General features: G+C 39.9%; 2 protein-coding genes across 6 annotated transcripts in view; both read left to right on the top strand.

Annotated features, from left to right (window-relative positions):
- Nucleotides 1-2,402: 2,402 nt before the first annotated feature.
- manbal (mannosidase beta like) lies at nt 2,403-3,742 on the top strand. 2 transcript variants are annotated; one of them, XM_035778529.2, is made up of 3 exons: nt 2,403-2,568; nt 2,815-2,984; nt 3,252-3,742. In XM_035778529.2, exons 2-3 carry the CDS (start codon nt 2,835-2,837, stop codon nt 3,360-3,362), a joined length of 261 nt encoding a protein of 86 aa, XP_035634422.1. In that variant the 5' UTR covers nt 2,403-2,568; nt 2,815-2,834; the 3' UTR covers nt 3,363-3,742. The 2 variants fall into 2 exon arrangements, with proteins under 2 accessions (XP_035634422.1, XP_035634423.1); XM_035778530.2 differs by lacking the exon at nt 2,403-2,568 and adding an exon at nt 2,579-2,719.
- Nucleotides 3,743-9,241: 5,499 nt separating this feature from the next.
- The window catches only part of LOC118388924 (proto-oncogene tyrosine-protein kinase Src-like), a 36,889-nt gene continuing 22,134 nt past the window's right edge, over nt 9,242-23,996 (top strand). For 2 of the 4 annotated variants that reach the window (XM_035778528.1, XM_035778525.1), the window contains exons 1-4: nt 9,242-9,685; nt 10,756-11,095; nt 21,794-22,066; nt 23,591-23,690. In XM_035778528.1, coding sequence (XP_035634421.1) covers nt 21,802-22,066; nt 23,591-23,690 — 365 coding nt within the window. In that variant the 5' untranslated portion in view covers nt 9,242-9,685; nt 10,756-11,095; nt 21,794-21,801. Of the gene's footprint in view, nt 9,686-10,755; nt 11,096-19,674; nt 20,023-21,793; nt 22,067-23,590; nt 23,691-23,996 lie in introns of those variants that run through there. The other 2 variants (XM_035778526.1, XM_035778527.2) reach the window with 2 other exon arrangements.

The following is a 23,996-nucleotide window of genomic DNA, read 5'->3' as shown; positions in this document are numbered from 1 at the left end:
TTGCTATATTGTAATTACTTCGCCACCATGGCCTACTTATTGCCTTACCTCTCATCTTACCTCATTTGCACATGCTGTACATATATTTTTCTACTGTATTATTGATTGTATGTTTCTTTATTCCATGTGTAACTCTGTGTTGTTGTATATGTCGAACTGCTTTGCTTTATCTTGGCCAGGTCGCAGTTGCAAATGAGAACTTGTTCTCAACTAGCCAACCTGGTTAAATAAAGGTGAAAAAAATAAAGTGCTGCTGGGAATTTAGACCACAGTCACAAAATAAATAACACCATATAGAGACTCTAGTGCTAATTCAGTAGGGTCTGTAGAATATTATGTTGTTGACATGTATTTACTTAAGCTCCAAACATTTCTCAGTGTCTGTAGAATTTAATGTTCTTTACATTTATTTACTTAAGATCTAACCAATTCTCAATGTGCTCCACCTTCTAATTTTATTTGATATAAAGTACTAATTCTCTTTAGTTTAGATTTTTCCCTATGTAGTTATAATTTTGTAACATAATTGTAAGATTATGCACGATGCAAAACTGGAAAAGTATTGATTTCGTATCATTCACATAGCATTTTACTGTAAACTTTAATTTTGAAGTCAAAATCGGAAAACCGGAAGTCTTAATTTTGCTGCCGGGGCGCTAATGTTACTGCCATAACGCTAATACAGTGATCAAGTCACTTCCACCAGCAGTGGCGACCGACGTCTTTGCACATAATTTTTGCAGGAGGAAGCCATTTTGCTTTGTTTGTATCTTCTCACAATTGCAAATTATTAAATCACTGCCACAACGTTTGTAACAGTTTAGCTAGTTATTCTGCCTATTTCATGGAAAGTAATGCAAGAGTGCAGTGATATCATAAATTAAGAAATATATTTTCATTTTTGAATGATGGGATGCTCGGGGATATATATATATATTTTTATATGAGTCGCACATCCTACATATGGCCCATGCTATCTGGAATCCTTGGGACATCCCTACCCCCCAAGACAGAATCGGTCAGTGCTATCCAGAATCATTGGGACCCCTACCCTTAAAGGAGTAGTTCACTATTTTACAACTTGACGTGAGATTGTTCCTCACCCTGAAAGTGGTCTATGGGCCAATATGTAACCTAAAGCCAACACCTCATTTGGCCGTCTTTCATTCCAGTTCTCTGCTGCCTGTGACTGGAACAAATTGCAAAAATCGCTGAAGTTGGAGACTTTTATCTCCCTCGCCAACTTCAAACATCTGCTATCTGAGCAGCTAACCGATCGCTGCAGCTGTACATAGTCTATCGGTAAATAGCCCACCCATTTTTACCTACCTCATCCCCATAGTGTTTTTATTTATTTACTTTTCTCCTCTTTTGCACACCAATATCTCTACCTGTACACAACCATCTGATCATTTATCACTCCAGTGTTAATCTGCAAATTTTTTATTATTCGCCTACCTCCTCATGCCTTTTGCACACAATGTATATAGACTCTCTTTTTTTTCTACTGTGTTATTGACTTGTTAATTGTTTACTCCATGTGTAACTCTGTGTTGTCTGTTCACACTGCTATGCTTTATCTTGGCCAGGTCGCAGTTGCAAATGAGAACTTGTTCTCAACTAGCCTACCTGGTTAAATAAAGGTGAAATTATTATTATTTTTTTAAATCCAGGTTTCAGTTTTCAACGGGGTACCTTTATTTTGAAGGTGAAACGCAAATTCCACTATTGTGGCTAATCGTTTTAAACAGTCATTACAAATTTAAACTAACTTTAGGCATCACTAGTTAACAATTAATGGAAGTGATGGGGGCATGTGAGTATGTTTTTTTTTTAAATGCTCAAATCACCTGAAATCAATTAAAATCAACACAATATTTGGTTTCATGTTATTTAAAGGTGATTTTAGTTTTAGTTTTTTGCTCACATGCCCCAATCACTCCCATTGAACGTTAGCTTGTGGTGGCTAAAGTTAGCTGACGTTTGTAGTGGTTGTTAAAGAGAACTGAATCATGGATTGCAGTTTCTCGTGGCCCATAGACTACTTTTAGGGTGGGGAACCATCTAACATCAAATTGTACAATATTGAATTACTCCTTTAACCATTTTAAATTAAAACTTAAATGGGGTAGGACCATCCCAAAGATCCCGGATAGCACGAACCAAGATGGTTTGGTAGAAGGAGGTGCGTCACATATGAGTAATGACATTTGAAGTAAAACAATGGTCCAAATATGGCATTATTCCCATTATAATTCGGAATTAGTCATTTATTAGGATCTGTATGATTATTCCGTTAGTTGTATCTGTTTGCATTATAGTTTCAATGGGGTACCTTTATTTTGAAGGCGAACCTCAAATTCCACTTTGTGGCTAATCGTTATTGTGGCTAGATTCACATAGCTACGAAAATAAGCGGATATCACAGTGACTTCACTTCCGATGCAAATTTTACTACTGTAAAATATTTTTTGTGCTGATACGAATTACATTAAACTCACAATTTTACACGTAGGATCGTGTTTGGAGCTATAAAAAGAACGAAGGACGAGTTCACGTAGGGCCCTGGTAAGCTTTTGTTGGAAATTGTAGCCTATGATTAGATTTGCCGAACAGAAAAGTGGTGTTATTGTATCGAGGCCGACAGATTCAATTTCAGAAGCGTGGAAACATTGTTGCAGCCACTGTTACATTGTAGTTTCTGTAAACAGCAACGCAGGCGCGTATTACAATATGGCCTTCAATGAAAAATATGTTGAGCATTGCATAGCAGACTTATCTTTGTTTACATACATTTCGTGTTCTTGCACACAGGGACCTGAAAGTAGGCTACTATGTCCGCGGAACTGGACCTTTCGCCCCCAGAGGTACCTGAACCCACTTTGCTTGAGAGTCTCCTGCGCTATGGACTCTTTCTGGGAGCTATTTTCCAACTCATCTGCATCTTGGCTGTCATAATACCGACCTCCAAGGGGCATGAACAGGTATGGTAAACAGTCCTGTTGGCAGTTGAAAGAATGCGGTATGATATTGTAATAATATTGTCATTATTTACCATAGGTTTACTTATAGGATTATGTGTTAAATCCGTATAAGCCTGATACTTTGTATCTTTTCCCTTCTGTCCTATTGTAGTCTTCTTTTGAACTTGGCTTGAGCAAGCAAACTGTCCATTACTATTCAGCAACCCACTGTTACTGTTCCATATGTGTCGAGTGTCACTGGGACTCACATTCTGTTTTAATCTTTAGGAGGAGACTGAGCCAAGTGACATGAAGGCTGGTGACCAGAATAAGAAGTCAAAAGGACCTGCGCCTCAGATTCGCCAGAAACTAAAGAAAGAGAGCAAGAAGAAGCGATAGGTGTGTCGGATTTTGTGCTGTCCATGCAGTGCACCCAAAATTATTGTTACATTTCAAATTATGTAAACTGAATCATTTTTGTTCTATCAAATTCAACAATGTCTCTACCATGATTTATGAAAGAACAGAAGTGCATTTGAATAACTTTTATTCAACTAGTCTGCTATCAAATGTCATTTGTCAATCTAAAACTTGTAAAGGCCTAAACACAACCAAAAACATACTGTGCATTCAGAAAGTATTCACATCCCTTGACTTTTCTCAAAACATTGTGTTACAAAGTGTAATTTCTTGTCAATGATCTACACACATACTCTGTAATGTCAAACTCGATGTATGATTTGTTTAATTAATAAAAAATAAATGCTAGTATATCTTGATTATATATGTGTTGACTCAGGGGTTTGAATAATTGTCACCTTTGGCAGCTATTACAGCTGTGAGTCTTTCTGGGTATGTCTCAAAGCTTTGCACACCTGGATTGTACAATATTCGAACATTATTCTTTTTTAAATTCTTCAAGCTCTGTCAAGTTGGTTGTTTGATCATTGCTAAATGGCAATATTCAAGTTTTGCCATAGATTTTCAAGCCAATTTAAGTCAAAACTGTAACTAGGCCATTCAGGAACATTCAATGTCATCTTGGTAAGCAAATCCAGTGTATATTTGGCCTGTTGAAAGGTGAATTTGTCTTACAATTTATGTTGGAAAGCCGACTGAACCAGGTTTTCCTCTAGGGATTTGCCTGTGCTTAGCTCTTCGGTTTATGTGTATCCCTAGACAAGCATACCCATAACATGATGCAGTCAACACCATGCTTGAAAAGCAGCTGAGTTAGGAAGGATTCCTGTATCTTTGTAGTGACTGGTTGTGTTGATACACCATCCAAAGCATAATTGCTAACTTCAGTATGCTTTTCTATGTCCCGATAGCTGCCTTTATTTCTGAGGCATTAAAAAACGTCCCTGGTCTTTGTGGTTGAATCAGTGCTTGACAGAGGGACCTTACAGATAATTATATGTGTGGGGTACAGGAATTGGGTGTAGTCATTCAAAAATCATGTTAGCCACTATTATTGTGCACAGAGTGAGTCCATGCAACTTGTTATGTAACTTTTACTCCTGAACTTATTTAGGTTTGTCTTGACAAAAAGGTTGAATACTTAATGACATTTCAGCTTTTCATTTGTAATTCATTTGTAAAAAAAAAAAACGTCTGACATTATGGGGTATTTTGTGTGATTAGTGACACAATCTCAATTTAATAAATGTTTAAGGCTGGAAAAATATGAGGGGTGTGAATACTTTTAGAAAGTACTACTACTACATATTACTAACATTTCTGTGAAAACCCAGAATAAGCACCCTCTTTCTCTGTTATATCAATAAGAGGTTGAAAAAAAATAATACAACTACCCTTCATCTTAAAAAGTCTAATTCAGCCTTATAACCCTCACACTGTGCATATATTCTCAATGTTGTAACAACACATTTTATGGGAAATACATTATTTGAAATATTTCTCAGATAAGATTAAAAAAACTTTTTTACGAAATTGACCTTGCTAATAAGGATGAATAGCATTTTCTGAGAATAAAAACGTAAGGACTTCCGTGAATCCGGATGGTAGCCTGCCTGGATCGTAACCCGCAACCTTGTGTCAGTCCAACACCTTCGCTTTTACAACAAGAAGAGGTCCATTGATGAGAGAATTGGTAAGGACTTACCTCCTGTGCACCAGCCCATTCCTTCCCTCTGCACCGCAAGTCCCTCATGCTCTGGCACATCTCATGGTAGCGCTATCCCACTTTTTCCACCATTGTAGCGAGCCCAACTAGGACTTGAACGTGTGATCCCAGGTCTGTCAGTTTCACTCCTCACCAACAGATTGCTGGTGTTGTGCTTGTGCAAAGTATGTACTGATAAACTATTCAGATTCCTGTTCAAATGACTGACTCACTTCTCACGATATTGGTTATGCAATCTCTGTTCTCTGTTAGTTACTAAATTCAATTTCACAGATACAGTACAGTTATATCAGATGCGTGATGGAAAGTAGGATGCATTGTGTTCCAAGGCCCTTGTTTTTCACATTCCTAAAGTAATATCTATTCCAAAGTTTAATAATTAATTTGTAATAACTAATTAATTTGCTAGCTATCATACAATAGGCATATATTAATAATTATATTTTTAATATGAGTATATATGCACTCATAATTGACTGTAGTGCATATAAAGCACCCACAACCTACCTGTAGCTGAAAACACAATCATTGCGGGATGAATGAGTGATGAATTTCCGTCCAAGAGTGGTCCATTTAAAAATCATTCCTTCCTTTTGGCTTTTAACCAAATGTATTGATAGTGAGTGTGTTACTACAAATATGTGTACTCCTCCCCTCACAGACCATAGGGCCATTTACATTGATATCAAAATATTTACCACTGATACTAACCTTGGTAGAGTATGCGGGCAGCAGTGTAGCCTAGTGGTTAGAGCGTTGGAGTAGTAACCAAAAGGTTGCAAGATCGAATCCCTGAGCTGACAAGGCAGTTAACCCCTGAATCCCTGAACAAGGTAGTTAACCCTCTGTTCCTAGGCTGTCATTGAAAATAAGAATTTGTTCTTAACTGACTTGCCTAGTTAAATAAAGATAAAATAAAAAATCCTACTGGAAGCTAAATAGCTTGTGATGAAATAATGATATAGTTAAGTTTGAGGTTAAAGATTGGCTTTCACACTTTTGGGAAAGGACTTGTGAAGAAAACTCTTTAAATTTGAGGTGTCTAAATACCTTAGGAAATGTGGTAGTAATCTTGCTAAGACCAGAAGAGCTGAGGAGGAAACGGTGCTCATTAAGATAACTTCCCTTTCTCAGAGATCCCCAGCCAGCCTCTCAGGGGAGGAGAAGATGGAACTGATTGTGTTATAAAATAAACTGGATAATATATATATTAAAAGCAGAAGGAGCCTTTATTAGATCTAGGAAAAAATTGATTGAGGAGGGAGAACAGAATTCAACCTATTTCTTCTTCACTCAACAAATAACACTATCCATAAGTTAAACCTTGATGGTGTTATTACAGATGACCAAAAATGAATCGCCAAATACTGTAGCAATCTTTACAGAAAATTGTATAGCTCTACGTATTGTCAGGAATCCACAGATATGTTTTTTTGACTCACTGAAAAATGTTCACTCTATTAGTGATATAGAATCTAAACAGTGTGATGAACCCATTATAGATTCTATCAAACATCTAAAGAACAATAAATCACCAGGTGTTGATGGAATTACATCAGAATTTTACAAATTATTTTCTGAACAAGTAGCTCCCTTCCTATTTGAAGTCTTTTTAGAGAGTATTAAAAACAATGTTCTCCCTCCTACAATGAGTCAGGTGTTAATAACACTGATACCTAAGCCTAAAAAAGAAGTGCTGCTCATCGATAACTGGCGTCCAATTTCTCTTTTTAATAATGACTATAAGATAGTAAGTAGCCTTTACTACTTGCAAAAATAATTAAAGATGTCCTGGATGTAATCATTGATGAAACACAGTCTGGCTTTATGAGGAACAGACATATTTCTAACAATATCAGACTAGTATTAGACATACTTGATTACTCAGTCCTAATAACGAGGATATAAAGCATTTGACACAGTAGAGCATCAGTTCCTCTTCCACTCCCTTGAGAGACTTGGCTTTGGGGACTTTTTCTGTAAGGCTATTAAGACTTTATAAAAATGGTAACAGCTCTATCAAATTGAAATATGGCACCTCACCTAGATTTGAGTTAAAGAGAGGAATTATGCAAGGTTGTCCTATCTCTCCGTACCTGTTTTTATTCATCACCCAACTTCTTACCAATTATTTTAAATAATAGTCCTGTACAAGGTATTTCCATAGCTGGTAAAGAAATGATTATAAACCAGCTGGCTGACGACACTACACTTTCTGAAAGAAGCTAACCAAATTCCCATATCGATCAATGTGATAACAATCCTTTTCCAAAGCGTCTGGTGTATATCTTAACATTAATAAATGTGAGCTCATGGCTGTCAAAGATTGTGTGACTCCCTCATATTATGGTTTTACAGTTAAAGAAGAACTTACATATTTAGGCATTACCATTACAAAGGATCAGAAGTCTAGAGGCTTGCTAAATTTGAACCCTCTTATTAAAAACCCCCAGAAGAAGCTACATCAATGGCTACAGAGGGACTTGTCTTTAAAAGGAATAGTCCTAATAACCAAGGCTGAAGGTATCTCTAGACTAACATATGGCGCTCTATCTTTATATCTTGATGGTAAAATAAGCAAGGACATAGACCAGATGCTTTTCAACTTTCTATGGAGAAACCATTCCCATTACATTAGGACAACTGTTGTAATGAACACTTATGAGAATGGTGGGCTTATTTTTCTGGACTTTATTACCTTAAATAATACTTTTAAGATCAATTGGATAAAACAATTCCTAAGAAGACCCACTTCTATGTGGAATTTTATTCCTCATCATGTCTTCTCTACTTTTAGTGGCCTTAACTTCATATTGGTTTGCAATTATAATATTGACAAAGTTCCAGTGAAACTTTCTGCTTTTCATCGGCAGGTTTTCTTGTCATGGTCCTTAATTTATAAGCATCATTTTTCTCCACACAGATATTATATAGGGAATAATTGGGATATATTGTATAACAATATTTCTTTGTTTTTAGAATATTGGTTCCAAAATAATATCTTATTGGTGAGCCAACTGGTAAATGCAGAGGGTCTTTTACTTAGTTATAAGGAATTCTTATCACTTTACAAGGTCCCTGTGACACCTACAAAATGTGCAATTGTTTTAGATGGCATTCCCTCAGGCGTTGCTTTATTATTCAGGAATGTGTCAAGACCTGACCCTCAGAGCCTACCTTCTGTTGACCCTGTTGACTCATCAGTAGGACAGATTTGTTTCTCTTTTGGTCCATTCAACAACGGAGCGATACGAACCTTGTTTCAGCAGGATTATGTCATGCCTTATTGGAATGGATTTATTGATAATATCTGTTGGAAAAAAAGTTTGGATGTTCCAACACACATACCTACTTGTTAACAAAATTAAGGAAGTTTTCTTTAAAATTATTCATAAATATTATCCTGCCAACCACTATATGAAGAAGTTTAAGGAAAACATCAACTCAAATTGTTCCTTTTGTAATGACCACCCAGAAACAGTGTTGCATCTTTTTTTGGCATTGTATTCATGTAAGAAAACTGTGGCAAGGCATCAGTAGATTTATAATTGAAAACATTTATGAAGATCTTACACTGTTGCGGAGAGATGTACTGTACTGCTTGGATTCTTTACCTATGATAGAAATAAGCTGAAACATTTTTATGTAATTCATTTCATTATTCTTTTGGACAAAGTTAATATTCACAAATGTACATTTACAAACAAAACACCACATTTTCTTAACTTACAAAAATACATTTAACTGTATTTTAAGACAATGAAATACTCTACTAACGAAAAAGCTGTTAATAATTATAGTATGTATGAGTTTGTAAGAGTATGTATGTCCCTTAATTAAGGTCCTTGTGTAATGTGATATTGTACCCTTATCCCAATTGTCCTTTGTATATTATGTGTATATATAATTGTGTTCTCACATGTACTTCCTGCATTGATTTGTTGTTAATAAAAAAATATATATATAAAAAATATTTTCAAAATCCTTCCTCCCTCGCCCTGCAAGTGTATACTCGTCAGACGTCATGACACGTCATCAGAAGTGTCCACTTAATTTGAAGGGATAGGGTGTGTCTTTTAAGTGTTTGGACGGTAAATGTGTTATTCCTGACTCCATCTAGTTGCGTAAAAAACGTAATACGCTCCATCCTCCCCTATCATATTTGTGCTGTCTTGTTTCGTCACTGATGCACATGATCTTGCCTTTTTTTCAATACAAGAAAGGTTTTCACCATATCCCTCGTATATGGCACAAGGATTAATGTCATAGCCCTAATTTATCACTGCGCCTACTTAATTTTACTCATATTAATTTCCATAGCCTACTTGCGTTTATTTTAGCGAAGTGGATCGCTACCGAAATCTAAATTGTGCCCTCTGCTCTTCATGACCTCGCAACACTTAAACACCTAAATTCTCTAAATGGGATTTTCTTTCACTACTAGTTTCTTCAAATAAGTTCGATCTCTTTCGTTTTCGAATCCTTTTCATGAAATGAAGACGACTGTGAAGATTTGATTTGGTTCTGTACTCACTCTTCTGTGCCTTGCGTGAACCTCAAGACGCTTGCTTCAAAGGTGAGTGTTGACTAGCCTACAATACTAGTGTATCTGAGGCCAAGTGAAGGAATGTCCAGACATTTTAGTATAATACATTTGCTTGACATTACACAAAGGATTCGTAATCAGCTTTTCTCTTGTTGGTTCACATTGCTCGCATCCCCACCACCCCACAGTGTTCTCAATTGACAGTATAATTTTTTGGCAATTTCACCCTAGCATTTATATTCTACGTCATTCATTGAGTATGTTGTTGACAAATTTCACCCCCATCGCATAGCTAACATAGGCTACTATACAATAATGCATGCTCGACCCCTCCTCGATTGAAATGAAGTTGTAACAGCACCTGCTCTGATTCATACAGCCCAATTATAACCTACCAATTAAAGCGGGTTAAGATCAGTATGTATGTGCATGATCTGCACTTAAATATATACCCTAGCTAATAACCTTTATAATAACACATCTTTCACCAATGTGGTTACAATACGTTAACTTGCGTAAATAGTGACCGTCTGGTGCGCAACATTTTTTCCGGCATTTTGGTTATACAAATATTATGATTTGGACAGGGGCACAGTTGTGTACATCATATACAGTTTATGCTTGACCCCAATCGCTTGATATATATTTTTTTGCTACAGCCCACATTTACTGGTTTGAATGAAACAGGTGTGCATCCCTGGGAATTTTGGCATGGGATGTTGCCAAGTGTCAGCATAGCTAAATGGAGGCTATTGTTCAAGTGTGGCTTAAATACACCATTGCATTATAATAGAATAACACAGCCTCAAATGCTCCCATACACCGGTTCATAACACCCGTACCAATATAAGGATAGCTTTAGTCAATCGGATATTTTTAATATCAGATGTACTGTATGTGCTGTTGAGTCTTTCTATGTCGATAGGATCTTGTTGATGTGCTTCCCCTAAGGATTTCTCCAAGGACTGATATGGGTTCAAAAGAGCCTATATAATGTGCCTCATTAAAGGGAACAGAAGCCCAGTTCCTATTTAAGTCTGTTTACATGGCTCATTGTCTGCTAATGGTTGATACTGTGTATCTACTTCCCCTTCTTACAGTGTGGAACATGGCCTAACGATGCCTCCTTTCGTTGCTTCAGGGAGAGTACCGCATTAAGTGACGGACAGAGGAAGTGGATCCAGCGTCGAGTTTATCTGCTGGGTTCTCCCCTGGCTGCACTCCTCTGCTCCGCTCCCCCCTCTTCCCCCTCTCCATTCATTCTCTGTGCACTGCCATGGAGGAGAGAAGATTAGATGGGACAGGCCGATAAAACCTGGTTTTCTGGAGAGTTGGGGTGAGACAAGGACTCCAGGACTGCGGAGACACTGCCGTCTCCTGTGAAGTTCTTTTATCAAAGCTTTTGACGTCCTTTTACAGGGACCACGAGACAACATCAAGGTGATTCTTCGTCCAATCTTGGGCTACATCTCTCATGGCACCCTATTCCTAATATATAGTGCACTAATCTGGACCAGAGACCTATAACCTTATTCTCAAAAGTAGTGCACTATATAGGGAATAGGGTGCCATTTGACACACCCTTGTTCCACCTATCTGGCAAGTCCAAGCATTGTTGAAAATGTATATCACTTCCATTTTGTATGTTCTTCTGTGAACCAAGCCTCAATTCAGTGGCCAGGCTATATTTAGCAGAATTGTGGATTGTTCTGAGGATTATGGATATTTTCTAAATCGAAAATATCTGAATATTTTCCTATTTAACCATGTTTGTATTTACTCCGAGGAACAGGGTAGACCTAAGCCATAATGAGGAGCACACACTCCTTTTTTTGTTCACTTTTGATCTTGATAAACATGCTTGTTTCCCCCTCCAGGGAAAAAACAAGATGAGTCTTTCGATTGTCCCATTAACCCCCATCAAAGTCTCAACTAATTTCATCAATGGAGCAGTAACACATGTAGGAACTATAACCATAATTCGTTGAATGTGGGGATTACAATTTTTGTATTTGCCTTGCTTGGTATGTGGAACATGCCATCAAACTGTATTTTCCCTCATGTTGTACGCACACACATACATACAGTGCATTCGGAAAGTTTTCAGACCCCTTGACTTTTTCCTAATTTGGTTACATTACAGCATTATTCTAAAATTGCTTAAATTGTTTTTTTTCTCCCTCAATCTACACACAAAATACCACATAATGACTAAGCAAAAACAGTTTAGACAATTTAGCTAATTTATCAAAAATAAACTGAAATATCACATTTACATAAGTATTGACCTTTTACTCAGTACTTTGTAGAAGCACATTTGGCAGCGGTTACAGCCGCTCTTCTTTGGTATGACGCTACAAGTTTGGCACATCTGTATTTGGGAAGTTTCTCCCATTCTTGTCTGCAGATCCTCTCAAGCTGTCCGGTTGGATGGGAGGCGTTGCTGCACAGCTATTTTCAGGTCTCTCCAGAGATGTTCGATTAGGGTCCAGGTTCTGGCTGGGCCACTCAAGGACATTCAGAGACTTGTCCCGAAGCCACTCCTGCGTTGTCTTGGCTGTGTGCTTAGGGTCGTTGTCCTGTTGGAAGGTGAACCTTCGCCCCAGTTGGAGTTCCTGAGCTCTCTGGAGCAGGTCTATGTCAAGGATCTCTCTGTACTTTGCTCTGTTCATCTTTCCCTCGATCCAGTCTCTGCCACTGAAAAACATCCCCAAAGCATGATGCTGCCACCCATGCTTCACCATAGGGATGGTGCAAGGTTTCCTCCAGACGTGACGCTTTGGATTCAGTTCAAAGGGTTCAATCTTGGTTTCATCAGACCAGAGAATCTTGCTTCTCATGGTCCAAGAGTCTTTAGGTGTCTTTTGGTAAACTCCCAAGCAGGCTGTCATGTGACTTTTATTGAGGAGTGGCTTCCGTCTGGCCACTACCATAAAGGCCTGATTGATGAAGTGCTTCCGAGATGGTTGTCCATCTGGAAGGTTCTCCCATCTCCACAGAGGGACTCTGGAGCTCTGTCAGAGTGACCATCGGGTTCTTGGTCACCTCCCTGACCAAGGCCCTTCTCCCCTATTGCTTAGTTTGGCCAGGCGGCCAGCTCTAGGAAGTCTTGGTGGTTCCAAACCTCTTCCATTTAAGAATGATGGAACCTACTGTGTACTTGGAGACCTTCAATACTGGAGAAATGTTTTGGTATCCCTTCCCCAGACCTGTGCCTCGACACAATCCTGTCTCGGAGCTCTACGGACAATTCCTTCAACCTCATGACTTGCTTTATGCTCTGCCATCCACTGTCAACTGTGGGACCTTAAATTGAAAGGTGTGTGTGCCTTTCCAAATCAATTTAAATACCACAGGTGGACTCCAATCAAGTTGTAGAAACATCTCAAGGATGATCAATGGAAACAGGATGCACATGAGCTAAATTTTCAAGTCTCATAGGAAAAGGTCTGAATACTTATGTAAATAAGGCATCTGGTTTTTTTTTGTGCTATAATTTCTAAAATCCTGTTGTCACTTTGTTATTATGAGGTATTGTGTGTAGATTGCAGAGGAATTTTTAAAATTTAGAATAAGGCTGTAATGTAACAAAATGTTGAAAAGGTCAAGGGGTCTGAATACTTTCCGAAGGCACTGTACATGCATGCACACAGTACATTCACATACTCTACAGTACACATGGCTATGGATGCCTAGCTATGGCTTTTCTCACACTGCATATGCGCACCCCCATTGTCATTTTTGTGTTTTAGGACTTTGAACTCAAATGAGTTTGGTTTCCCCTGTATGGAACTCAAAGGAACTGCCCCTAAACCTATATTTAGATTCCTAATACAAAACTCCTTACAATTCCCCTCACTAGCACCACATATTTAAACACCCCATTCATTCAAACATTTTGTATTTCTTCCATGAATTGGAACTACACGCTAGACTTCCTATGGAATGGAGAACCTGCATTTTTTTTATGGAACGAAAAAAGATGTTGATCTGTCTTCATCCTCAGGTGCCTGTTAACATTGGTTGGCAGTGAGAGGAGTGGTTGGTTGGTTGATTCTGGTTTTCAACCAACCACCAAATCAGTCCCTCTCCTCTTCCTCAGTCCACCTTTCCATCTCCCTCTCGCTCGCTCTCTTCCTATCCATCACCCTTTCGCTCGCTCTCTTCCTATCAATGTCTCTTTCGCTCGCTGTCTTCCTATCTCTGAGTATTGTAACTGGGAACAAATCACATCATCACAGATCCTTTTGTTCAAGCTTTCTTGCTCCATATTAGGGGATGTGCTACTAGTTGTGCAGCTGCAGCATTAGTTCCGTTGTTTACACACTAACTTTTAGGCTACTATGGGTGTGCTGGTCACATTGTCCTCCTGTCAAAGAGCAGTCACAGTCCCTTGAGAGGTTTTGAAACTCCTAAATTGCTTCCTTCCCTCTTCTCCTGAAAAGCCTCATTGATACTGATCGGTGACAGTAGGGCACAATATTGTGGAACGTTCAAATAGAAATGCAGTATGTAGAACAAACATGTACATAAAAAAAAAAAAACATGTACATGTAGATTATGGACTCAAGTCAGCTCTGTTCCTGACATTTCTATGGGCAAGTTGTGTACTAAAGGTGGCCCAGGTGATATCACTGAACAGGAGCATGGTTGCATTTCAATTCTCTACCCTTCTGCTTAATGCACAATCCTCCCTCATTGATGTGTAGGAACAATGGTGGGAAATAGCCAGCCAATGCTTGCACCAACCCAAAGCTTTTAAATCGATGACAAGGAGTGTGGAAGTGCACACCTCGGGAGAAAGATCGAGAATCGAGAGACAACCTTGATGGCTGTTTTGAAGTGATTTAGTGCATCCTGTACAGCAGACAGCTCTAGCGATTAAGCTTTACCTCCAGTTGAAGGCAAAAGGGGTTGGGATGTATCTCAACCTTGTTCTGTCACTATGGTCTCTCTTCCTATAGATTTTCAATCGATTTGTATGGCACTCTGCTTATCTTTTGTCACAGTTCACTGAGCAATACACTAATTTTTCAAATGCAAGCTTAGGGGCAAGAAAAATGGCCATGTGTTGTTCATAGAGAGAAACCTTGTGATGAACCAAACCCGTAACCATGGAAACCCATCTTTCTATGAACAGTAGCCTGGGTCACAGGTTCATTGGGATGTTCTTTAAATCAGGTAATGAAAAATTAATTAGGGATGTAGGGTTTTCTACAATAAGTTGCATGCTGTTTTAATGTAGCATGTGCTAGTTTAGCAACCACATCGGTATTCTGCACAACACTGCCTTCCGTCAGACCTCTGCACTCTGTAATGCTGCTGTCAGTAGTAGGCTTACTGGTATACCACTAAAACCAAAGCTTTTTTTTTTTTACCACTAAAACCAAAGCTTTTTGGGGAAAAAAGAAAATAAAGAAATGGGCCATTCTCAGTAGATAGAAACTGGATGTACTACACTCCTTCCGTGGCCTCCAACTGCTCTTAAACGAGTAAAACCAAATGCATGCTTTTCAACCGATCGCTGCCTGCACCCGCATGCCCGACTAGCATCACCACCCTGGATGGTTCCAACCTTGAATATGTGGACATCTATAAGTACCTAGGTGTCTGGCTAGACTGCAAACTCTCCTTCCAGACTCACATCAAACATCTCCAATCAAAAATCAAATCCAGAGTCGGCTTTCTATTCCGCAACAAAGCCTCCTTCACTCACGCTGCCAAGCTTACCCTAGTAAAACTGACTATCCTACCGATCCTCGACTTCGGCGATGTCATCTACAAAATGGCTTCCAACACTCTACTCAGCAAACTGGATGCAGTCTATCACAGTGCCATCCGTTTTGTCACTAAAGCACCTTATACCACCCACCACTGCGACTTGTATGCTCTAGTCGGCTGGCCCTCACTACATTTTCGCCAGACCCACTGGCTCCAGGTCATTTACAAGTCCATGCTAGGTAAAGCTCCGCCTTATCTCAGTTCACTGGTCACGATGGCAACACCCATCCGTAGCACGCGCTCCAGCAGGTGTATCTCACTGATCATCCCTAAAGCCAACACCTCATTTGCCGCCTTTCGTTCCAGTACTCTGCTGCCTGTGACTGAACGAATTGCAAAAATCGCTGAAGTTGGAGACTTTTATCTCCCTCACCAACTTCAAACATCAGCTATCCGAGCAGCTAACCGATCGCTGCAGCTGTACATAGTCTATAGGTAAATAGCTCACCCTTTTTCACCTACCTCATTCCCATACTGTTTTTATACTGTTTTTATTTATTTACTTTTCTGCTCTTTTGCACACCAATATCTCTACCTGTACATGCCCATCTGATCATTTATCACTCCAGTGTTAATCTGCAAAATTGTATTATTCGCCTACCTCCTCATGCCTTTTGCACACATTGTATATAGACTGCCCATTTTTTCTACTGTGTTATTGACTTGCTAATTGTTTACTCCATGTGTAACTCTGTGTTGTCTGTTCACACTGCTATGCTTTATCTTGGCCAGGTCGCAGTTGCAAATGAGAACTTGTTCTCAACTAGCCTACCTGGTTAAATAAAGGTGAAATAAAAATAAAAAAAAATAAAACTACCCAAACTTATGTTTCAATTAGCTTTCTCCATTTTGTAGCCTACTGAACATAATGAACCAGTTCTCAGGGAAGGCGATGTCACTTCAACCAGCTAAACTTCCACCATACTAGGACATCGGTATAGGCTTTTGGCCCTTGATGCTGGTGTTTTGTCACAATCTAGACATGTGCACATGATAGCTAAGCTAGCTTCAACTATATAGTTAATGCTACAACATTGGTATGGCTTTTGGCCTGGATGCTGTTTGGTCCAGAGCCCAGCTTATGTGCAAGCTAGCATAACTAGCTAGTCACCACTATGCTAAGCTAATACGTTGGTACAGACTTTAGACCCCAGCTGATGGTATTTTGTCCAGGGCCAGGCTTGTGTACGTTATTTTGTCCTTTGGTTCCACAATTCCAGTGACCTGCAGTCTCATCAAACGCCCACTAACATTGAGCTGTCATCTACCCCCCGGCTGTCTCTCTGTGTGACTAAGCAGCATGACACTGAGGAAAACGTTATTCCCCCCCACTGGGCTGGCCTTCATTCTGACTACAGATAAATCAGAGCCATGCATTCTCACACACATTCCCATCTGTATTTATAGATGCACACAGCAGGATGTTTTTCCTTTTCCTCTGAAGGTGTGCATGCATGAACTAGGGCTGGGCGGTATACCGAATGTTATGATATACCGGTATTGATGCAGGGACCAGTTTGTTTTTTAAAAACTTTACCTTCTATACCGGTGTTTGGTTTGTTAAATGTGATACGCCATGTGTAATGTCAATATTTATAGTTTACTTCGCTACTTGAGTCCTCTCTCTCCGCTCTTTCCTCCGTGCCACTTTCCACACAGATCTCGTCACTCAAGGAGCGCATTTGATGTTCCTCAACCACGAGCAGTCACTATATTTAGCGTGTATTCAGACCCCTCTAGCGGCACATTTTCAAAAAAGCGACTAACAACAAATCTAGCGACTTTTTCTGGTGTTATTGGAGACTTTTGGAGACTGACGTGAAAGCACGTATCGTTCTTACTCTTCTCAACGAGCAGCACTCACAGGCGGCCCAGTCCTCATGCAGCAGTCCCTCCCAGCTGCAGTCAGAGCAGGAGATGTTCACCCCTCCACGTCCACACTGCAAAATAATCGCGCATAAAAAAAAAAAACAATTAACCTGAATTAGGGCCAGACTAGTTACCATACATTTCTCACATTGCCATTGACAGTTTTTTTTCTATTGTCTCTTGGTCCATTTAGATTGTATGCAAACAAACAAAAAAAAATGTTATGGTTAAAAATGTTCATGTTTTACTGTTTTACTTGTTGTAGGCTCCTAAGTGGACCATAAGGTTAAAACCAAACCAAATTAAGAAAACTAAACTAAATAAATAAATAAAATACAAAGTTACTCTTTTGTCTCTTTTGGGTCACTTTTGCAGGTCCCAAGCCCGGATAAAGGAGGAGGGTTGGAATTGTGACATTTAAAAAAACAAGAATCGACAGAAGAAAATTCATTTGAAGTTCTAAACATATTTAGGGTGTGTTTTACTCACTGTTTGTCTCTCCCACAACGTTATTTCTTTCTCCTACAACGTCCATCACAATTACATGCACATAAGCCAATTATGCAAATTAGGTGATGTCATTTAGCGACTTTTAGGACAGCCAATAGCTACTTTCCTTACTGAGGAGTTGGCAACACTAACCACGAGACGCATTCAGTCTGCCAGGTCAATGCAGCACAGGCAACAATGTTGTTGACAACAATGCTGTTTTCACTTTGCTTCATAATATAAATCCACTAGCGTTCTATAATGACACAATTAGTTTGTGTTTCATACACAAGCAAACCGCTAGCTTCTTTTCTTAGCAAGTTCCCCTAAATCTTGTGAGACGCTAATACAAATAGCTAGCGAGCTAATATATGTATTTAGTAAGTGCAAATGTAGCTCGCTAATACAGCCTGATAATAACAGTGATGGTGTAGACCTAAATCAGCATGTTGTTTGTGCAACATTATCTTCTAAATCAAAGAGGAATATGCAAGCAAGAATATGTTAGCTACATGAAGTAGCTAAGAGAAAGCATGCAATGTTGCCAAAGCTTATAGGAAACACTTAAACACACTTTTGTTCCTACCCTGTCCCAATAACTCCTCCTTGGCATTTTAATTTGTTGTCATGTCAAACAACACTGTATTCAAAGTTCTAATTATAGAATTAAAATGGTCATTCTATTTCCATGATTCCAACAGTTTTGCTCAAAATCGCAAATAAAATCGCAATTGCAACATTTGACTAAAAATAAGTCCTAGATTATTTGCCCATATCGTGCAGCCCTACGTGGTGGCAGTGTGGAAATGATCTCAATTGAGCAGTGGTGTAAAGTACTTTAAGATAACATATTTTTTGGGGTATCTGTACTTTACTTTACTATTTATTTATTATTTTGACAACTTTTACTTTAACTTGGTCCAATTCATACACTTGTCAAGAGAACATCCCTGGTCATCTACTGCCTCTGATCTGGAGGACTCACTAAACACAAATGCTTTGTTTGTAAATTATGAGTGTTGGAGTGTGCCCCTGGCTATCCGTAAATGTCAAAAATTAAATGGTGCCATCTAGTTTGCTTAATAATAAGGAATTTGAAATTATTTATACTTTTACTTTTGATACTTAAGTACATTTTATCATTTACATTGTCTTTTGATAATTAAGTATATTTACATCCAAATACTTTTAGACTATTACTCAAGTAGTATTTTACTGGGTGGCTTTCACTTTTCCTTTTTCCACCACTGCAATTGAATACAGGAAATGCAGAAATGATAAAAGTGCTGAAATTTGTTTTAGTCGAATTTGAACGGTATAAATCAGAATGGAGAAAGACTTATTGAAATCACTTAGAATGTATGTGTTGCCACCCTAGGATCACTCACTACTCATAAAGCACCCTAGGATCACTCACTACTCATAAAGCACCCTAGGATCACTCACTACTCATAAAGCACCCTAGGATCACTCACTACTCATAAAGCAAATGTAGTAATTTTATCATTCAAAAACTTTTTTTATTTTTTATTTTGAAATACTGTGATATATTATTTTGGCCATATCGCCCAGCCCAAGCATGAATGCACACGCATGAACGCACACACACAGCATGTTCCTTACCTTTTCATCTGAGTACACACACACACACACACACACACACAACAATGTCTTAAAAACCCCAAAACAGAGAAGAAATCTCCACACCTGCACTCGAATGTGTCTAAAAATCCATTCACACACATGGACAAATGCAGCAACACAGACACAACCACAACCTCATGCTGCAGTAGCACCCCCCATTCCTTTTTTTAGCTCTTCCCAGTTAATCTGCTCCTCCCCCACCCTCTGTTAGTCACACTCAACCCTGGCTGTGTTCACACGGCCGTAACACATCTCGACAACAGGAGCACATATGTGTAAATTGACTACAGTTCAGCATTCAACACTATTGTTCCCTTCAAGCTCGACACCAAGCTCAGAGCACTGGGTCTGGACACCACCCTCTGCAACTGAACCCTGGACTTCCTGACGGGCAGACCACATGCTGTGAGGATTGGCAACAGCACCTCTTAGCACTGGGGTGCCCCAGGGGTGTCCTCAGTCCTCTGCTGTTCGTCCACGACTGTGTGGCTTTGCACGTCACCAACTCCATCATAAAGTTTGCTGACGACACCACGGTTGTAGGCCTGATAACCAACAGCGCCGAGTCAGCCTTTAGGGAGGAGGTAAGTGAAATGGTGTTGCGGTGTCATGACGAAAACATGAGCAAAACAAAGGAGTTGATTGTTGACTTCAGATATCAGATGAGGGATAATGTCCCAATCTACATCAATGGGACTGTAGTAGAGAGAGTCACGAGTTTTAAATTCCTTGGAGTCCACATCACCAAGGACTTACTTGTCCTGGACCAACAACACCATCACTCTTGCGCAACAGCATCTCTACTTCCTAAGACGGCTGAATAAATTCTGCATGCTGCCCCGGGTTCTCTCCAAATAATACCACAGCACTATCTAGAGCGTACTAACTAGTTGCACCATGGCCTGGTAAGGAAATTTCTCCGTCCACAACCGCCAGGCCCTCCAGTGGGTGGTGAAGACGGCCCAGTACATCACTGGGACCGGGCTTCCACCCATCCAGGACATCTACTCGAAACGAAGGCTGAGGAAGGCACGCAGCATTATTAAGGATCCCACATACCCCAGCCACAAGCTGTTCTCTCCCTTACCGCCGGGCAGACGGTATCGGAGAATGAGACTGCTGAATAAGCCATCAGACTGCTGAACACTTGAACTGGACTGGCCAGCTGCTCTGATTCTCCCAACCTTTGCACAACTGACTGCTACCAGACTCTTATTATACTGCTCAATTTATACACTTGCCCCCCATCCCCCTTTCCCCAATACACAAGTAAATATTGTACTATAAATTGCCTTCCTGAATTTTACTTATGCCATTTGCTTTGTTCATATTCTTGTTTTTGACTATTTCTTATTGCTGTTGCATTTTCGAGAAGGAACCTGTAGGTAAGCATTTCATTGGACGATGCATACAATGCTTATCCCGTACGACAAATAAAGATTGAAACTTGTCTGTACACACACACAGTCAGTGAGTGTGTTGGAAACTGGATTTGAGAGACGTGTGTGTGTGTGTGTGTGTGTGTGTGTGTGTGTGTGTGTGTGTGTGTGTGTGTGTGTGTGTGTGTGTGTGTGTGTGTGTGTGTGTGTGTGTGTGTGTGTGTGTGTGTGTGTGTGTGTGTGTGTGTGTGTCAGAGCTTCTGTTCTCAGGGACAGATCATAACAGCTGCTAACACACACTAACTGTCTGGAACTGAGAGGCCTGCTGCTCACAACGGAACAAGCTGTGTGCATGTGTATCATCTAGCCTGTAATAGGCTTCCTCACTGTGACTCATTCTGTTGTGCAGAGAGAAGAATCGAACTGGTGTTTGTGTCCATGTTTGTAACTGAGAGTACGTAAGAACAGGATTCAACTTGAAATGCAGCGGTTTTGAACTAACACTAGAATTACAGATGATGACGACAAGCGTTGTTGCCAACTTCGACCAAGTCCGATATTTCCGTTCATCGCAATTATACACTGTCTCATTGTGTAAATCTGTATTTATTTATAGTTGTGTTCACCAGGTTGGTTTTCATTATTTTAAAATGTTTTGCAATAGAAAACAAAATAAGTGTGCCGTGTTGGACAAGTCCAGGTAGTCCCCTCCTTGTTTCAGCCTGTTTTATTTTGTTTGGGTCCTAATGAACCCCACCCTGCTGAAGGATTATACCGTTGCACGGAAAGGGGTTAGTTAGAACCAATCAGGAAGAGTGGTGTCTCTCCATCCAATCACGAGTTCTGGCTTGAGGGAATTGAATTCAGTGTATAGAATTGAATTGAGAGATTGCATTGAATCAAACAGGTCTAATCTGCATTGAGAAAGATTGAAATGGATCAACTTGAGATTTGAATCATTGTTTCTTTTACTCAGGCCTGCTGATGGGAGTCGGCAAGAGCAAGCCTAAGGAGCCGGGTCAGCGCTCACTGAGTCTGGATGGAACCATTGGAACAGGCTTGGACAGCATGCGCCACCACCTCAGCCCAGCCCAGCAGACTCAGACCCCCAACAGAAGTCCCGCCGTAGGGGGCATGAGGCGCGGCCACCACCCCGGGCATGCCCCCACCAACACCCCTGAGCTGGCACTGTTCGGCGGGGTGGACCACACGGGCAGCATCATCTCTCCTCACAGAGGACCACTGGCAGGTAAGTGGAGCAGGTGGAATGTTCAGATGGAATGATTTCAGATCTTACAATGACAGCCTTGTCAGGTCATATTCATTAGGCACCAAATGAAAGAAAACAAACTAAAACAGTGAGGCACTGCCTGTCCCATAAGAAACACACATTTTTGTTTTTCTGTTGAAAAAGGGTTAAAAAAAGTTTTCTGTTGCTTGCTCTAATAAACATAACCCTGATTCTAGCCCTTCTAGTGTTGATTGGCTCTGATAGTTGAGGCTTTTTTTATTTAATTTAAAAGTTTATGGCCTTTCCAAAGCATCATCTCTCCTCACAGGTAGGTGGAGCAGGTAGGTGGAGCAGGACGTTCCAATGCTGCCTGGGCTGCATGAAGCAGGGAAAAACATTATGGAACAGTCAAATGGAAATATGTTACATGTCCCTTTGGAATGTAAATGTCACCCATTTCTTTTAAATAATTATTTCTCAATAATAATTTTGGGTACAGATTAAGTGTAAAGCAAACATCCTTCCCCGAAGGATCTTTCTATGGATTTTGTTTGAGGAAGATCCAAAATGTCATCATTCACACGAATGCCCCTTTTTTATCAACTAGACTAAACTGGATTTGATGTCCTTAGGCCCTAAAGCGTAGTTCAGAGTTTGGGCACCGTCGCTCTAAAGCAGCGCTTAGAAAAACACCCTGATTCACAATGAAGGCAAAGGAACAATTTGCTTATTTTTTACCTCATGTTCATGATATCCAGCACCTACCAGTGTCTTATCTTTTTGACTTACAAAACATAGAAACACACCATTTTCACATATATAGGAAGTAAAACATATTTGAAGTGTTCCCTTAAGGCTGCAACTGCTTAGAGTGCAACACCATCTTCAGTTTGACTTTGAAGACTCACAGACCAGACAACGTTATAATATCCAAGTTCAGCGCCAGGCATCTAACTATGTGTCTAGACAGGTCAGTAATTATTTTGCATTGCCTGTAAAGAGATTGGTTGCCCTCTCATATTGGGAATTTTCTGCAGGCTCAGGTTATCCCCCCCAGCAACTAATTAACCAATCAATGTAGGCCCGAGATTCCACGTTCTAAATCAGGTGGTTTTTGTAAGCTATATATGTTGTTACCTTCAAGGACTATTGGGCAGCCTTAATGTAAATGCCTGATATCTCTTTTCAGGAGATGCTAAATTGTAATATACAGCTCAGTGTTTCCTCTTTTTTTTTCCTGATGGTGAAGTGCAAAGACCTCCAGTGTAATGTTTTAAGATGCGAATGCCAAAATATTAAATTGAGACAACATATGTAAGCGGGGGCAACAGAGCTAGTAATCCTCCTGCCTGAGTAATGATTACGGAAAAAATAATACCCAGTTCTATGAATCTATGTTAATATTCAGGTTTATATCAATATGAGCTGTATATTGCAGGAAGAGGATACTGTACTTTTTGCCTTTTGCTGTTACTCAGATGTGTGTTATTCCAAATCTCCCATGTCTAAGATACAGTGTTTGTGTGTGTGTCTGTCCCACAGGAGGTGTCACTACATTTGTGGCGCTCTACGACTATGAGTCACGGACTGCCTCGGACCTGACGTTCAAGAAAGGCGAGCGGCTGCAGATCGTCAACAACACGTAAGGAGATGCCCACACCATCATCTTCCTGTTTAGATCCAACCTATCCACGCTGTACTTCCACCTAGACACACACACTCATCCAGACATAGACAAACTCAAACACACACGTTGTTCTGTAAACACAGACACTTGCATGCAAGCACTCTGTATAAACACACACCCATGAGCTCGCTCGCTTGTTCGCTCACTCACTCGTGTGTGTGTGTGTGTGTGTGTGTGTGTGTGTGTGTGTGTGTGTGTGTGTGTGTGTGTGTGTGTGTGTGTGTGTGTGTGTGTGTGTGTGTGTGTGTGTGTGTGTGTGTG

This window comes from Oncorhynchus keta, chromosome 10 (genome assembly GCF_023373465.1).
Source record: "Oncorhynchus keta strain PuntledgeMale-10-30-2019 chromosome 10, Oket_V2, whole genome shotgun sequence".
Classification (NCBI taxonomy): domain Eukaryota; kingdom Metazoa; phylum Chordata; class Actinopteri; order Salmoniformes; family Salmonidae; genus Oncorhynchus; species Oncorhynchus keta.
This window is presented reverse-complemented; position numbering and strand designations above follow the sequence as displayed.